We start from the raw sequence: 19,016 nt of genomic DNA, 5'->3' as shown, positions 1-19,016 counted from the left end.
ACAAAGTTCTGAATCAGATCCATCTGTCCGAATGAGCACAAGAATAAAAAAATCACCTGAGTATTTAAAGGATTATCATTGTAATCTTAATGTTTCCAGTACATTTTTAAGCGTTAAATATCCTTTGAATTCTGTTTTGTCTTATAGCAATTTATCACCTTCTTACAAATCTTTTGTTATGTCTCTTTCTTCACATGTTGAGCCAAACACTTATTCTGAAGTTGTGAAACATGATTGTTGGAGAAAAGCTATACAATGTGAGATATCTGCTTTAGAGTCAAATCAAACTTGGGAGACTGCTCTTCTGCCTCAGAACAAAGCTGCCATAGGTTGCAAATGGGTATTCAAAATAAAATATAAGGTTGATGGAACAATTGAAAGGTATAAAGCAAGGTTAGTGGCAAAGGGATATACACAAACAAAAGGCATTGACTACCTCGATACTTTCTCTCCAGTAGCAAAGATGACCACCATAAGGTTGCTTCTTTCTTTAGCTTCTATTTATAATTGGGAATTGAAACAATTAGACATAAACAATGCCTTTTTACATGGAGATTTGAAAAAAGATGTATACATGGTTGCTCCTCCTGGATTGACTTCTATTCCACCAGGAAAAGTTTGTAAACTAAAAAAGGCTTTATATGGCCTTAAACAAGCCAGCAGAGAATGGTTTGTCAAAATGTCATCATTTTTGCTTTCTATGGGATATACTCAATCTATGAATGTCAGCATTATTGGTATATGTGGATGATATAATATTGGCAGGAAATGATAAAGAAGAGATTGTTTGAATCAAACAAGCCTTGAATCAGACATTCAAGATTAAAGATCTTGGGAATTTAAGATACTTTCTTGGTCTAGAAGTAGCAAGAAGTAAGACAGGAATAATGATAAATCAAAGGAAATATGCATTGGAATTATTAACCGATGCAGGTCTTTTAGCCTGCAAACCTGCACTCACTCCTATTGATAATCATGAGAAATTCTCTTCTACTGGAAGTATTCCTTTCACAGATATTCAAGCCTACAGAAGATTGATTGGAAGGCTTATGTATCTCACTAATACCCGACCTGACATAACATTTTCTGTGCAACAACTTTCTCAGTTTCTTGCTAAGCCTACAATTGTTCACTATAATGCAACGATTAGACTTCTCAGATATATCAAAGGGGCTTAAGTCTTGGTCTATTTTTCTCTTCCACTACTTATGTTCATCTCAAAGCCTTTTGTGATAGTGATTGGGGCACCTGCAGTGATTCAAGACAATCAGTGACTGGTTTTAGTGTGTATCTTGGAAATTCTCTCATATCTTGGAAATCAAAGAAGTAAGGAACAATATCAAAGAGTTCTTGTGAAGCTGAATACAGGTCAATGACCACTGTTACATGTGAAATTCAATGGCTAACTTATCTTCTTCAAGATTTCAAAGTTCCTTATGAGCAACCATCTCTTTTATACTGTGACAATGACTCAACAAGATACATTGCAGCAAATCCAGTATTTCACAAACGTACAAAACATATAGAAATAGATTGTCACGTGGTCAGGGAAAAATTAAAGAAGGGTCTCATCCATTTGCTTCCCATTTCCACCATAGAGCAACTGGCTGATATTTATACCAAAGTTTTAAGTCCTCAATCTTTTAAGAATATTTGTTCCAAGCTGGGTCTCATCATTATTTGCTCTCCAGTTTGTGACGGGGTATTAAAGGGATATACGAGAGTTACAGAAGGATCCTAATATTAATTGGGAGTCTTTTCTAATTATCAGTTGCTTCTTCTCTTTATATAAGATAATAATTGGGTGTCTTTTCTAATTATCAGTTATTTCTCTTTATAGAAGTGAATAACCTTTATTTTATTTGTGTGTGTTATGATTCTAGTATTTAATTATTGATTATTTCCTTCTTTAGTTAAACCCTATAATGAGCATACTACTTGTATATTTAGACCATTTGTTTTGATTTGAATAATAAGAAAGAAGAGATATTTTGTCTTCAGTTTACTCTTTTGTTCATCTCTGTTCCATTTTGTTCATCTCTGTTCTATTATTTTCTTGATATTATTTTAAATAAAATAAATTAGATGAACTTTAACTTAAATTTAATAAATTTTATACCTCATGCAAAAACTAAATCCAAATAAAATTATTTATCTTAAAATTATTTTCAATAAATTTTTTATATTAACATTTGACTCCGCTTATAATATAATACAATAAGTATACAATATAATATAATAAATATACATATAATCAATTATTAATATAGTTAATAATTTAAATAATCTAATTTTTTAACTTGTTTTACATACACCGTTATACTAATAGCTTATTTTTTAGACACTATATTAATAAATATATTTTAAAATTAATTTTTTTTATCTTGAGAGACAAAAATAAGTAATTGTTAGAGTATATTTTGTAACTTTATGAAAATATGTAATTAACTAGAATCTATAAAAAATATCTTTTACTTTATTTTTAATTTTTTAAAAAAATAAAAATAAATTTATAAACTTATGTCGCTCCTATACTTCAATATTTCTTTTTCTATAAATTTTTTTGAGATATCAAACAACCTAACTTTCATTATATTTTTATTACATTTTGCTCTTAAATTACTTCAAATTTAGATTTTCAAATGGTTACGTTATTTGGATAATTGGGCTAATAGAGACCAACTAGGTTGATTTAGATTAAAAAAATACAAATTCCAAAATCAAATAAATTATTGCTGATTTAGATTAAAAAGATACATATTCCAAAACCAAATAGACTATTGTTGATCAAGTTTAGGTTTACAGGAAGTGAACTAGTTCATTATATTCACCTAAATCAATACAAATTCATACAATTTAAATTGACATCCATTCAATCAAATCCTATCTAATTACTCATTTTCTTAATAAATTTCGTTAGGAGTTTCTAAAATGTTAACTTCTACGTGCAAAAACTCCAAATAAAATATTATCCATTTAATTTAGATTTACAATAAAATTGACCGTGGGGGAAAGGCATTTGATTCATGCCAGGAACATATGCACGTGTCGTATTAATTATTTTTATGCAAATTTTAATTATTTTTTAAAATACAAAAAAAAATATTCCAAGTACAGATAATGTTTACCAATATAATTTCTTCTTCAATTATGCACTATTCAGATAAATTTAAAATCTTGAATTAAAACTAGCCAATACAGTTTCAGTACTTAGGAACATTGTCCTTTTCTCACTTGATGGAAGCAATTCATTTTAGAACATTGTCCTTTTCTTTTTGGCTTGGCAACTTAGTGGGATAAAAACAATAGAAAAGGTTAAGACAGAATAACACAAATTGAATTGAAGCCAGTGTTTAACAGCTATAACACTACTGATTGCTCTTCCCTTTACCCCCACAGATTTGACACTGCTGCTCTAACAAACCACGTGTGAGCAAGCAGGTCAGTTCACTGTAGGTCCCCCCACAAGGCAAAGTACCAAAGAAAGAAATGGGTAGAGAAAATTGAACACTATTCACATATTTCAGTACATAGTCCAATAAAAACCATTTGACCTTGAAGATATAGGAAGATCGAGATTTCCTGAAGAGATTGTAAAATCTATAAAATAGTTAGGAAATTTTGGGACAAAGTAGAAAAAAAATGTAAATAAAAAATAAAGTAGAGTGTAAAAAGTAAAAGACAGGTGCAAATAAAAATGTAGACAAGAAAGACATGAGATAAGCAAGGAAGGCATGATGTTTCACATGTCTTCTCAAAGAATTTGCACCAATAAGGTGGTAACACTTGTCACACTTATGTGAGAGGTTTTGAGAAACTTTCTCCTATAAATAGGAGCCTCTTTTACATGTTTTTTAACTTTGATTTGAATAATGAAATGATGTCCAATTAAAACACTTTTACTAGTTCAAAGTTCTCTTCTCTCTAAGAGTTGTCTTCTTACTAGACAAATTTTTATACTCACTCTAGTAGTGTTGGTCTAACCTCACTCTAGAAACTAAGTATTGGTCAAACCTCAATTAGATTCACAAACATAACTTTCATTTCTTTCAAATCAAAAGAATGAAAAAAAAGATCTACAAATGAAAATGCAAGCTAGGACTGAATCACTGTAAATATATATTACAGCTCAAAAGGTGGTGAGCTACCAATACAATATCACTTGATACAGGGTTGCTGCCACCAAGGGATAGACAACAAAACCCAAAAAAAGAATGATACAATTGACACTTGTTACAGCTATCACAAAGGTACTTAATATCAAGTGAGAACTACCACCACAACCATGGATAAATGCTAATAATAAACAAATTAGTTCGACCAGACATGAACCAAACCGTGCCTATTGCCAGTATATATTTCGTTGCGCTCTTCATCGTAAAAGAGAGCAGTAATATCTTCCAAGGCTTCTGCAACTGTGCTCCTAATTCTGGAGGAGTACTTTCGTTTCCCTAAATTACAACCACTACATGAGCAGTTTTCATCAACACAACTGCATTCCTTCACCACGGGAAAGCCATTACTGGCCCTTATCTTTGCAAGACATTTGCCAGTTAAAATGTTGCTGACATTAATAGATCCTGCTGCATTGGAGAAATAGCTTGTTATTAATTTACTAATTTTATATATGATTTGGTAACCTGTTTATCATTTTAGTTTATTAGGTCAGCATGTAAAACACTTGGCTAAATCAGCTTTCCGTTAAACGACATAAAAAAAGCATAACAAAGAGGAAAAACACAAATAACATGAGGGCAACTGGGCAGGATAAAAATGAAGAAAAGTACCATTTACTTCAGAAAGTGAATCGTCAGAATCAGCCTTGCAGTATGATATTATGAGATCCTGGTCACTGGTTATGTATATGTTGTTTGTATTGCAGTCAGGATGCCACAAGAGATGGTCTTCAAAAGAAGTAACAAGTTCTCCACGGAAGTTCCACACAGCCACGGTTCGATTTCGAAATGTCAGAAATAATTGGTTCTCGTATAAAAATATAAAAGCAGATGGTGTCATAAATTCACTTCTGCTAACTTCTGTTAGCTCAGAAGTCCGTACCTAAAATTAATTAGAAAGTCAGACATAATGATACAAATGTATACAACTCATTCTAATTTGCAAACTATGAAATTACTTACATCAAGAATTTGGAGATTCTCGTTTTCTTGTTTTACAAGAAGTTTTTCATTGAATTGTTCAATGAAATCCACCTTCTTATTCCGATGAAGGAGATGATTGAATGATTTCAAAACAGTACCATCTTCTATTGAGAGGATTTTAAGTGGGACATGGCTACTTGATTTAGCAAAAATCAACAACATAATCCCTGGACTGATAAAAAATAAAAAAACAAAGAGTTAAACAGTGTAAAGGCTACACAAATATTCAAAAAAGAAGAAAATGTAATGCTACCAAAACCTAAAACATAATGCAATATATTTTTTCAAAAATAGTGAATTACCACAAACCTTACATCCACAGTAGACTATTGTGTACATGTCAAAGGAAAAATGAACAAGGAAATAATACCTGATCTTAATCTCTTGTACATTTTTATCTGAAATGGAGTACAACATTGTATAGTTTTTCAGGTCGAACACCTTGTATATGCTGTATAGGAAAAATAATTATAAAAAAGATATCTATAACAATGAAGAAGCTTTGAAACATTATACAATTATATCACCATACAAATGCATTAGAACAAAATATTACCTATCCTGTGCAGAGTATGTGAGTACCTTCCCATTTACATCATCAAACTCTACAAAACCTGGCCATTTCAATGACTCAGATTCAAAAAGAGCAAAGCCAGCATCTGGTTTGACCCTTCGTATATATCTGGATAGTGAAAAACAGATATTTTAGCATACAACAGGCCAAGGCTTTCTTTCGTTATGCATAGAAAACAAGGGTAACAGTTACAAAGTAATAGTGCTATACTTACTCAATCCTTGTGCTTCTGCATTTCAAAGAACTATAACTGTCTGAGGCATAGACAGAAACTGTGATAAGCGAGTCATTATTTTTATTATAAAACAAACTCCTTATGACTTCATCAGGACTAACATTCAAGAAGCATATCCTTTCATTAGTCTCTGCACAGTAGCAATCAATGGAAACAAGCAACATATATCATGTAACAAGCATATTAAGATATAATATTAAATATGTATGACACACACCAGCAACCAGTTATAATAACTACCTCGGCTAAATGCTGCACAAACACCAGATTGTGCAAGTGCAAAAACAATGTCCCGTGCAGCTACAATCTCAATTATCTTTGACCTCTTTCTCAGAAATGGTAATACAACAGTCGAAGAAGGACCTTTTGGATCATGTGTATCATATTCTTCCTATAAATAGATCCATAAAACACCGTCAGAAGAAGTGGGACAAATGGGTATAGTAAGCAAAGTACACGTCTCACTAGAGAAAACAGGAGGTAGATAGTTTCCTCATTATCCAACTGTTTAAAATAGAGTGATTTCAAATGTTGCTTTACCCAAATATATGAGGAATTTCCACAAACAAAATAACACAACAAGTTTGCATTAACACTGGAAATCAAATTTTGTAATATACATTTCTCTGGCTTCCTAAGTGATGACTAAAATAAAGTAGTTTTCTACCATATATCCCATTATATATTCTCTCAGAAAATTTTCTACAACATACGCCTTTTGATTCCCCATCAAATAGGTTTATCAACATCCAACAAATTAAAATAGAGTGGTTTCAAAAGTAGATGATAACACAAAACAAATCTATGGGGACATCTTATAAACAAAATAGCATTCATTGAGTAAATAACAAATGTTGGATTATAAAACAACAAAAAAACCACCATGTATACGTATATACATCTTGCTCCCCTAGTAATGACCCTTCTTGACCTCGGACACATTTACACTGACCTAAGTAGTCATTCATCCGCATTAACCTAAGTTTCTGTTCCTAGAGCATAAATTTGGCCCACATGCTTTCTTGCACTACATGGAAACAAACAATCGACATGTCCACCTTGGTCCTTAACCTATGTAAAATCACCATACACGTCCCTTACTCGGTTAAACTACAAACAACATCTTCGTCTTATCATTTAAGTAGCAACTCCAGAGATTTAGAGCACAGTTTCTGCAAATAAAAACCCTAGAATTGTTCCCCATCCAAAATTTCACAATGATAAAAGAAGGTTTCTCCTAACAGTAACTTGTTCAGTCGGTCTGAACGAATTCATCACTCTTCTGGTGCACAAAAATTCAGTTTTCACTGTTCATATATAGAATCAAAACAAACCTGCAAGCGAATGTTGCGAAATCTCTCTTGCGCGTCGGTCATGGAGAAAGCACGGTAACGATTCGAGCTGATTTCACGGCGCTGAAGCTTCTTGACGCTGTTGACAAAGCCGTCAACGAGACGCGGCCTCTTTTTCGCCACCACACGCCTGCCGCAGCAAGGCCGCGGGCTCACCGTGATCCGCCTCCCTCCGCCTTCCATGTGAGCGAGCGAAGGAGTCCTCGCCGCCACCAAACGCGGGAAAACTCTGAATCCGGCGAGGATTTACCGAGAGCGGGGACTTAGGGTTGGGAGAGCGCTCTCAAGTACTACTCTTCTTCAAATTCGAATTTGGATCTGATTTCTGATTTTCAAATTTTGGAAGGAAAAATTGAAAAAAAACAAACAAAAAAAAACAGATAAAATAAAATAATAATAATAATAATAATATATAAGAGAGAAGAGACAGCGTTTGTGAAGTGGAGAAAAATTGGAAAAGGTGAGTATGCTGAAGAGTTATAATACGAACTCACTTATAACTTCGTAACGATGATAACATGATTAAAATTGTTTCTTTCTCCACTCAATATCTTTTTCTCTCACATTCATAAATTTTCTTATTTTCAAAAATATTTTTATATAATATTTTGAATTATGTAATTTGTAACTCATTTTCTAAATTTATAATTAATTTTCAGATTATATAATTCGAAAGTCTTTTTTCATATATATGATTAGTTTTCGGATTACATAATCTGAAAATCTTTTCTAATATGAGATTAACTTTTGAATTATGTAATTCGAAAACATTTTTTCAAATATGTGTCCGGATTACATAATCTGAAAGCTACTATCAAATCTAAACTTTCAGATTATATAATTCGAAATATCATTCTGGATTATGTAATCAGAATATGGGGTGGAACAAGAAAGATAAAAAAAAGTATTTTTCATGTTTTGTATGAGGGTACCAGAAGAATATATGGAGGTGCAGGAAGAAACAGTCCAGGATTAAACTTGTTCACAAGCCTGGACCGGCAGGGATCTCATCTCCCAAGCCCAACTTCATAGGATTTTGCTTCCTACACCCCCCAATTTTGTACCTGCACCCAATCATGTTAAAGAATATGACATAAATACCCTCAAGGATTTATAATTAAAACGTAGGTTTTTCTTGTTGTTGCACTTTTGTTGGAGTTATAACACTTGTGTTTTGGTTGGTGATTTGCATTCGTTTGATAAACATGGATGATGATCAAATGATAACTACAAGTACACTTTAAACTAACATAAACCTAAATAATATTCTCAGCTTTATTCTATGTTGCAGAAAATATCTTCACCATCTATCATCAAGAAGATCTATGTCAAAGACAAGTCTACATAAAAGATCTCTTGGAAATTGAATCAAAGCTCCATTGTTCGTCAACTATCCTAACATAAGCAATATTTCAACTTTGGCTCAACTATCTGCCTAAATAGTGTGCGATTTTACCATGATTTGGAGTAAAAAACTATGCAAAAGTGGTGTCAGCTATCAAGTAATTAATGTTTCTTAATGATCAAGCTCCACAAACGATAGAATAAGAAGAAAATATTCAAAATGAGTTCAAAGCTACTCAACGGCTAAAAAAGGAATTGCAATGGGTACATTCTTCATTGTTCCAGAGCCTATTTAAAGACATGCTTCAAAGAGAAGAAAAAAAAAAGTCTTTATTATTGCAGAAACTCTGTAAAATTTTATTTACACTCAAAATCTTTGTAAGAATAGAGTTTGTGTTCAACCTTTAACAAACTAGTAGAGAGTGTTTAACCTCGTAAATGTCGAAAGATGCAACATCTCTATAGTGACCAAAACATATGGTCTCTATAGTATCCAAAAGTTATTTTTATGATTTAGTGATCGAAATAGTGACTATATTTTTAGTAACAAAAAATTGATCACGAAATTAGTCAAAAAAACGTTCACAAAATCGATTATTAAATCGGTCACAAAATCGATTACTAAATCAGTCACAAATTTGGTCATAGAAAGTAGTCACAAAGTCGGTCACCAAATCAATCATAAAATCGATCCAAAAAACAATCACAAAATCGGTGACTATATTAAGTTTTTAATCCCCGACAATTTATGTATATTTTCCTCTTCCAAATTTCACACTCATATTAACATTGTTGAATAATGTTAATATTAATAAAATTAATAATTATTAAAATAATAATGATAATATTAATAATTTTAATAATATTAAATATATTAATATTAATAATAATTACAATAATAATTATTACTATATTAATAACAAAATTAATAATAATATAATAACAAATAATACTAATAATATTAATAATAATAAATACAATATAATATAATTAATAATGTTAATATTATTAATATTAATAATAATTAGAATAATAATAATATTAATATCAGTAATAATAGTATTAATAATAAAATTAATAATAATAATAATATAATTAATATTGATATTAATAATATTAATAATAATAATGTTAATTTAATAACATTAATAATGTTAATAATTAAAATAATAATAATAATGTTAATATTAATAAAATTAATAATAGTATAATAATAATATTATTAATATCAACATTAATAATATTAATAAACATAATAATAATATATCAACATTAATAAATATAATATTAATAATAATATTAATATTAATACTAATAGTATTAATAATAATGATAATTAAAATAATATTAATGTTAATTTTAATAGCAACAATACTATTAATAATACTATTATTAATATTAATAAATAATAATATTAATAATGATGATGATAATAATAATAACAATATAATAAAAATAATAGTAATCATAATTTGATCACTAAATGTTTTTTATCGTCAGTAAATCGGGTACCGTTGCTAGCTATTATTTCCGTTAACATATTCAGTCACTAATTTCAATCACAAAATCAGTCACTAATTTTTATTATAAATTCAGTCACTATTCATTAGTGAGTGATGTACAAAATTGTGATTGATATTATTTGATCACTAAATTGGTCACTATTTTTATTAGTGGTCGATTTTTATCAGTTAGCGACTGATATTTTTGTCATTACTTATGTTTTTTTTTGTAATGTACTATCGTTCGACTACTTAGTATTATAATAATTTACGAAATTTTCTTAAAAGAATTTTGAGACAAAATTCAACTCTCTCTTCTTGTGCTTCTCCTATTTTCTTTAGTGATATAAGAGAGGAGACCTACATAATACATTCTTCATGTGATTCTCATAATTAGGGGAGATGTGTAAGTTAAGAAAGGTTCTTTGTGGTCTAAAATATGCTCCTCAAGCTTGGTTTGAGAAGTTTTCCATAGTTATTGCATTTCTTTGATTTTATTTTAGTGTTTATGACTTTGCTTTATTGTTGAAGACTACTTTGTCATTATTGTATTATTCTCTTTTTATATGTTGACAATATCATAATAATAGGAGATGATGTAGGTAGGATTGTAAAGTTAAAATGGCAGTTGAAAAAACAATTTAAGATGAAAGATTTGAGTCCTCTTTGTTATTTTCTAGAGATTTATTGGATATTTTTCTAGATGTTATCTTCTCTCTCAATCTAAGTATATTGCCACTACTCTGCACAAACTCATATTTTTTATACTCTCACATCTAACACTCATATTGAACTCAATGTGAAAAATACTCCTTATGGTGGTGTTCCTTTATCTCATCCCATTATGTATTGTACTATTGTTGGAAATATAGTATATCTCACCACTACTCACCCTCACATTGCTTATGTTGTGCGTGTTGTGAGTCACTGTTGTTTCTCCTAGTGTAGTGCATTGGATAATTATTCTCTACATGTTTATATATATTTGTGGTACACAATTTCAGAGTTTTCTCTATCCATTACCATCTTCTTTAAAATTATATACTTATTCTAATAGTGATTGGTGGGTGACTTTATTGGTTGTAAATCATCTATTTAGGAGACTCTCTTATGTGTTGAAAGAGCAAGACATAAGATATTGTTTATCATTTCCTTTATTGAAGTTGAATATCACATCATGACTATGATCATTGTCATATTCTTAGATATCTTCTTAATAATAATAAAAAGAAGAAAAATAAGAATAAAACTAATCATAGTATGATTTGAAAAGTATATTCAATGTAGTAGTTTGATAGTTACTTTATACTTTATCATGATTGAAGATCGATTTCTCCATACTTATTTTTTGTTCTTTACACATGTTTGTGGTATTCAACCATTACATTACCTTTCATCTCATTAATTGGACATATTGTTGATTTATTTACAAAATCTTACTCTATTAAAGCATTTTCAATTTTTTTTACTTAATGGTTCAATCCATTGTTAAGTAACTAATGAATTATGGTGTTGTAATTCCCAGTGATTTTTCCAAAGTTTGAAACTTTATAATAGATTAAAATTATACAAATTAGACGTATGCTCTTAGTTTTCTATGAATAAGTTTATTTTCCTCTTCTATACAACATTGCATATAAAGAGTAAGAATTCAGAAACCAAAAGGGAAGAAGCTAGCAACAATAATGATGGAAGGTTAACTCCTTACCTTTCACACTTATTTGAATGTGTTTATTTGTCATTACTATTGTTCTAACACACTTTACTTGTACCTTATTATACATAGTCGTTGGACCCCTCTGCAAGTGAATTTTCTTTCTCACATGAAGATACCATGACAGAGATAAAGATAAGAGTTGCCTATATTCAGAATTCATCAGGAAGTGATGATGAAATCAGTGTGGTTATTAGTGAAGCTTATTTTCAGGAGAAATTAAATAAGAATTTGTTTGTTTTTCTTTGTAGAATACAAATTAATACTTACAAGATTTTCCCTTGCATTCAATTAGGCTTTCATTTATCCCAATGCACTACTGTAGTGCATATTAAAAATGTAGCCAGATTCTGCCTGGCTGTGATGCACTTACCAGCAAGAAAAAGAATGGCCACCTCCTACTGCTACCCCTCATAGCTGTTGGAATTTTCTCACCCCATCAAACCAAACACCTAAAGTAGCCATTGAAATTTTGAGACTTTGAAAACCCCTTCACCTTATCTCTTTTCCTGCATGCACAGTCACCACCCTTTTGTCTTTTCCCATGGCTAAAATCTCGATCGAAGTGTGCTTGATATCAGCTCGTGGTGTGAGGGGTTCACCCTCACTTTGGAAGCGTCAGTGGTATGCAGTTGGGTGGGTTGATCCTAAGAGCAAGTACTGTACCAAAGTTGATGCTTCTGGGAATGCCAACCCTCTTTGGAGGACCAAGTTTGGCATCCAGGTTGATAGCTCCGACCCAGATCTTGCACTCCACTTGGAGGTTTATAGCAGAGATCCTTTGTTCCTCACAGAGAAGCTGCATGGCTCCGCAACCGTTGTTCTCAGAGAGTTTCTGACCAAGCAGGTCAAAAGCTCTGAGGAAGTAGGAAGCTACCAGTTGAGAAAGAAGAAATCCAACAAACCAAGTGGCTTCATTGATGTTTCAATCCGTCTTTCTGAGAACAAGGAGGACCCTAGTTTCCACCCTCAAGGTATTACGGAATGATTTGATGTCATCATGTGCCTATAATCTTCTTCCAGTTTTTATGATTTATCAGCTCTTTTCTGTTAAATTGAAAAACTTAACATGTTAAGTGAAGATTGGTTGAAATCATAACCACGTGTGATCTAAACCATAGACCAGTTTTTGTATGTTATTAATAGAGTGTTTGGAAACGTGATCCAACCATACAACATGTTTTTGTGCTACTTATTGTTAGAGTCTTTGGTAACTCATTAAGAGAAAAGAAGTCACATTTAGAGGATTGGGTTTTAAGATGACATTCCAAATGTGGAAAATCAGATCTAAGATGAGGAAACCAACTTGGATTCTATTTCACAGCCCTTGAAATATGTCTTATCTTTTTATTTATTTTCTATAGGGTTAGTGAGCTTTTGATTCAGCATGGTAAAAAGGGTTCCATATTTGAATGGAAAAGCTTGCAACTTTTGAGTGATTTGAAGCTTTTTGTTTGTTATGCAGGTGATGGGGAAGGAATAGTGCTCCTAGATTATGGCAATAATACTCACTTGACCCCAGGGGTTGGATTTGGGCAAGCCTACCCACAGCAAAAGCCTCAAGCTTCATTCCATCATTTCCGTGGGTCAGGAAAACAGGTCCAAACTAATGTTCCCTACTCACATCCAGTGCCATTTCCTGCAGATTATGCTACTAATCCTCCTTATATGAGTGGACCAAGCTACCCTGCAGCCACTGGACCAAGTTATCAAACACCCAGAACAACTCCACCACCACCACACTCAAATGTCAATTATGCTCCCACTTTTTTCCCAACTAATGGTGGCATGGCACCAAGTTATTTTAACATGCCATCATCATCTGGGACAGGTCCTGGGGCAGGTCCTAGGCCAAGAGGGCCTCCAGGATTTGCAATTGGGGCAGGTGCAGGAGCATTGGCAGCTGGGGCTGTAATGTTTGGAGATAACTTTATGTCACAATTAGGTGATCCCACTCTTACCATTGCAACTGATCCTCTTTTCTGATCAACAAGAGTTAAGCAGCCTCTGTAATTATTGTATTGGGCTGCTCAAAATATGGCCATTATGCCATAAAAGTACTACTTACTTTGGGATTAAGTTTAACTTGTTGGACAAAAAAGGCTCAAGAGTTTTCTTCTTCTATCTGAATCTGAAATCAATTTTTTTAGAGGTATAATGACTACTCTTTTTGTTTAGTTTCATGGTTCTCTTTGACTACTAAAGAATGTCTTGTTAGGTGAACAGAGATAATAATGTAGGTCCAATTGTCTAGACATGGTGGTAATTCAAACACAATAAGAGTTGCAGAGTTTTTTGCTTGAAGAAAGTCTTGTTACATTGTGTAACACTTTCTACTGATCCAGGTTTTCTTCTCAAGTTAGAAAAGGTTTTTTTGTCTACAACAATGATAGTGAAGTTTAAACTTAAAATTACATAGAAACTAGATTAAATTCTTTATCATTAAACTGATTTTATTGGGAAAAGCTAGTTCAAATGAATCCAGATCTTCCTTCTCCTGCTAAATATCCTCCAGCCTCTGCCCCTTGGAGATATATATATATATATATATATATATATATATATATATATATATCACCCAGTTAAGAGAAATATGCTTCTCTCTCACCTAATTAATGCAGTTAATGACTTTTCAATTTTCTTAATTTATCTATATAAAAAAAATCGTTTTTTAGTTTTATTTGTCCAAATGTTATTTTTTTTTTCTGTTATTGTTTGTCTCTCTCTTTTGCATCTAAAATATGTGTTGAAGAGCCATGTTTAAAAAGAAAACTAGAATTTAAGGTAAATAGTATAGGGAATCTAGTCTAATATATTAACAAGCTAATGTTTGATACAATAATCAACCAAATGGGAAATGGGATGAATTTTAAAATAACTATTATAAAATTTAATGATTTATCACACGTAATATATTTTGTTCCACTATTTGTGTTATTGAATTGTGAAATTTTAAGTGTTATATTAAAAATTCCTATTACCATTAAATTATTTTAAAAATTAAATAGAAATTTTCAATCACATAAAAAATAACATAAAAAATTTATTTTAATGTATTACTTATAAAATATTATTAATAGTTAAAATTAATATTATTAATACTCATATTTTATATTTATAAATTATAAATTCCTAGACTAATTTATAAGTAATTGTTTTATGAAATGTATTATGGATTAGTTATTTTGGTAATCTAAAATCAAATATTAAATTGTAAAAAATTGAGTAAAAACTATTATTTAAAAATTTAGAGAGAAAAATTAAAATAAATAAATAAATAATAAATTAACAAAAATGGTTTGGCGTCAAACATTACCTATGAATACATGCCTACGAGTTTAATTTCAAGTTTGAGCTATGCTTATGGAAAACTACGGTGGAAGATATTAAATTCTTACACGAATATCAGTATTTAGATAAATTAGTATTTAAATCCAACGATATCTCAAGTTTTAAAAAATTAATAAATGAATTATACTAGATGAATAGATTCCATATCTAATTTAGGTTAAATTACATTTCTTTATTCAACTATTAAATAACGTAATTAATATTTCATAAAAGCTAAACTTTTTTCTAAAGTGAGTTTATCTAAAATTTTAATCTTTTTATCAAGTTTTTAAAATATTATAATCACTAGATTAAAAAATTAGAACTAAATGGTTAAAATTGTGGTATTTGAAAGAAAACTTGATTTCAGAGCTTTGTTAACATAACACTAGTGCAGAAATCTAAAACAAATGCGGTTATTTTACATTTACAAATGCGGTCATAGAACCGCATTTGATCAGCACGCATTCGTAAATCTGGCATTTACAAATGCGGTCCTATGACCGCATTCATAAATCACATTTACAAATGCGGTTACCTAAAATAACCGCATTTGTATATTATTCTGAATTAGGGAGTGAGTTTGGGGTTTAGGATTTATGAATGCGGTCTTGGTAAAAACCGCATTCATAAATCACTATTTACAAATGCGGTCTTGGTAAATGACCGCATTTGTAAATAGTGCTTTTTTTTTAAAGTTCACTTTGTTTTGTGCAGAAACCATATATTTTAATAACCTGCATAATGATCAAACCCAGCCAGACAAATACAGAAATATAGTAATCAATTGAAATCATCAAAATGTACATTTACAAGTGATCAAATTACATATAATAAAACCACTATTGTTTACCTATGCTAGAGTTATAAAAATTAATGAAATATGTGGACCAAGAATCTCTAACATATGAAATGCCTTCCTCATTCATTGGTGTTTCTTCTGTGAATAACTGCATTGCAAAGTTGACATAAATTAGTTTTTAGATATATATATGTTCAAGAATTATAAAAATGATTTAACATATATAGTACCTCTTTCCAACCAGTTTTAACACCTAGTCTTATAATGGTAATCATCCATTGCATAATGTAATAGCCACACTCATAGCTTCCTGGTTGTTTATTACACTATAATTCAATAAAAAGTAATATGTTAGTATATTGATAAACAATGATAATAGAGAAAGAAAAAAATTACAAACCTTTACTCTTATGTAGTTCGAATTATTTGAACTGGATCGACTTTTTAGGATGTTATATCCACGCCATGAACTGGTTAATACAAAAAACCTCGTTAGTAGATGGTTAATTAGTAACATACAAAGTTAAGTTTATACTATACTTACGTATCAATGATATCCTTAAATTTTGTGGGCATCTTCTTGTGTAGGGAACAAAACCACACAGCAGTCTTATCAACCATTGATAAGACAAGTAACTGCCAATGATGCCTATATGATCAATGAAAAGAGTTAGTAAATATTTAAAACATGAAATAATAATAATTGATGACATATAATTAAACTTACTCATTAATATAAGGGCATAAATAAATTTGTTTTCCCTCTTTTTCCAGGATGTTAGTGATGTATGCTTGAGTCTCAGTTGAGTTTGGTCCAACGGGATTAGTATATGCAGGATCTAAGAATCCATACATATTTTCCTTCCTCTCAGTGATACAGACTCTATGCAAAAACCTACAAGTTTTTAGTTAAAGCATAATCAATAATAATTTAACATAAAGTAAATTGAATAATAGGTAAAGATACTTACGTCATAAAAAATTGAATTATACTTATATTGAGTTCCTGTTTCCCAAATATAAATTCTGATAAATCTGTGTTGTAAATCATCAGTGGCAGTTCAATGTTTATTTGAAAAAATGTATTATCCCACGGAACTGGAAAAGGATCATTGCCAATCTGACTAGCAATGAGACGTAGGGAAGCCATAGGATCGTCAACTGGAACCGGATATCAGATATCTGGTTGTTTCGGACCGGATATCATCATAGACAACATCATGTATTTTCGCTTCATGCACAATCTAGGAGGTAAGTTGTAAATAACTAGTAATACAGGCCATGACCTGTGATTTGTACTCATATTACCAAACGGATTCATTCCGTCTGTAGCTAAACCAAGTCGGATATTTCTTGATTCTTTACCAAATTCTGGAAAGTCATCATCAAATTTCTTCCATTGAATAGAATCAGCTGGATGTCGGTACATGCCATCACATTTCCTCTCATCTGCATGCCATCTAAGATTCTTAGCATCGTCTGGGTTTGCAAACAAACGCTTCATCCTTGGAATGATGGGAAGATACCACATAACCTTCATTGGGGGTCCATGCTTTTCCATCTCATCAATAAAATCATCATCTTTTTGTTTCAACTTATAACGTGATAACCCACACCTCGGACAACTTTTCAACAATTCAAAATCTTTCCGGTATAATATACAATCATTAGGACATGCATGCATCTTTTTGTACTCCATACCCATTGGACAAAGAATCTTTTTGGCCTCGTAATTACGATTAGGTAGACTATTTCCCTCTGGAAGCATATCCTTCAATAGCTGGAGCAATTCCGTGAAGCTTTTATCAGTCCATCCGTTTATTGCCTTCAAATTCATCAATCTTAACACCGCCGACAACCGTGTGAAGTTAGTTGATCCAGGATACAAAGGAGTCTCTGCATCTTTTGACATACTTTCATATCCATGCGCTTTTGCAAAACACTCAGCTCCCACATCACGAATCATGTCCTCCAATCGATCATCATCTCCATCATCGTGTACTGCTTCATCCATGGTAGAACCCACATATTCTTCAGTTACGGAAACACGTGGTAAATTTAATAATTCACCATGCCATGTCCAAGTTGTATAAGATCGAAGAAACCCATCACATAGCAGGTGTTCCCTCATGATATTCACATCCAGTATCCTTCCATTCAAATAGTTAACGCACAGACACCTGATCTTTGCTCCATCATGACCACTAATAATCGCGTTACGTTGCGCAAATTGTATAAATTCCTCTACTCCCCTTTCGTACTCATCACTTATACGAACAACATTAATCCAACTTCGATCCATTATATATTCTGGAATATAGTTAGGATTTTCTAATAATTAGTATTCTATTCAATCTCACACATTTGCCGAGGGTCGAACACCCCCGGACTCAATCCAAACACGATATTTCTATTCTAAAAGTAACAATAACTAACATAACATAAAACTTTTATTAAAATGTAATTAACAACTAACTAAATATATAATATAAATTTAAGAAAATAGAAATTATATAATACAAAAATTCAAAATACACACAAATATATAAATTATTAGTTATTAGTTATAAATTCCAAGTTGTATTAGTTATTAATTAAATATATATTATAATACAGAAAAATAAAAATTCAAAATATTAAATAAAAATTCAAAATATTAAATATAAATTCAAAATATTAAATAAATATTAAATACAACACCAACCTTTAGGTTGATGGTGATCGGAGTGGCAGAGGCACAAGACGAAGGCGGTGGCGGAAGTTGTGGCGGTGGCGGAAGCTGTGGCGGTGGCGGAGCAGAAAAAACCAGCGAACACCAATAGAACAGTAACCTATATGCCACAAACGAGTTAGGAAACGAAAATGACAATGCCAAGGAAGTGAATAATGAATGATGCAAAAACGAAAACGAAAACAAATGAGTGAAACGAAGAGCGGAGAGAACTGAAACTTACAATGCAGAGAGAACTGAAACTGAGAACGTTGAAACGAAAAGCGGAGAAGA

The 19,016-nt window shown here is 31.3% G+C and overlaps 3 protein-coding genes across 4 annotated transcripts; 1 reads left to right on the top strand and 2 right to left on the bottom strand.

Moving 5' to 3' along the window:
- Window positions 1-4,096: 4,096 nt before the first annotated feature.
- LOC137825692 (uncharacterized) lies at window positions 4,097-7,816 on the bottom strand. 2 transcript variants are annotated; one of them, XM_068631427.1, is made up of 8 exons: window positions 7,303-7,816; window positions 6,209-6,359; window positions 5,948-6,098; window positions 5,716-5,841; window positions 5,530-5,610; window positions 5,139-5,331; window positions 4,788-5,058; window positions 4,097-4,583 (listed from the first exon to the last, which is right to left on the bottom strand). In XM_068631427.1, the coding sequence occupies exons 1-8, from the start codon at window positions 7,501-7,503 to the stop codon at window positions 4,312-4,314; spliced, it is 1,446 nt and encodes a 481-aa protein (XP_068487528.1). In that variant the 5' UTR covers window positions 7,504-7,816; the 3' UTR covers window positions 4,097-4,311. The 2 variants fall into 2 exon arrangements, with proteins under 2 accessions (XP_068487528.1, XP_068487529.1); XM_068631428.2 differs by having other exon boundaries at window positions 4,097-4,580.
- A 4,104-nt stretch (window positions 7,817-11,920) lies between these two features.
- Window positions 11,921-14,002, top strand: LOC137826301 (uncharacterized). Its single transcript, XM_068632220.2, has 2 exons — window positions 11,921-12,854; window positions 13,346-14,002. The coding sequence occupies exons 1-2, from the start codon at window positions 12,425-12,427 to the stop codon at window positions 13,864-13,866; spliced, it is 951 nt and encodes a 316-aa protein (XP_068488321.1). The 5' UTR covers window positions 11,921-12,424; the 3' UTR covers window positions 13,867-14,002.
- A 2,076-nt stretch (window positions 14,003-16,078) lies between these two features.
- LOC137826764 (uncharacterized) lies at window positions 16,079-19,016 on the bottom strand. The gene is made up of 5 exons (XM_090294661.1): window positions 18,717-19,016; window positions 16,740-16,907; window positions 16,557-16,661; window positions 16,413-16,482; window positions 16,079-16,338 (listed from the first exon to the last, which is right to left on the bottom strand). Exons 2-5 carry the CDS (start codon window positions 16,865-16,867, stop codon window positions 16,207-16,209), a joined length of 435 nt encoding a protein of 144 aa, XP_090150787.1. The 5' UTR covers window positions 16,868-16,907; window positions 18,717-19,016; the 3' UTR covers window positions 16,079-16,206.

This window comes from Phaseolus vulgaris, chromosome 8 (genome assembly GCF_051622355.1).
Source record: "Phaseolus vulgaris cultivar YP4 chromosome 8, ASM5162235v1, whole genome shotgun sequence".
NCBI lineage: Eukaryota > Viridiplantae > Streptophyta > Magnoliopsida > Fabales > Fabaceae > Phaseolus > Phaseolus vulgaris.
This window is presented reverse-complemented; position numbering and strand designations above follow the sequence as displayed.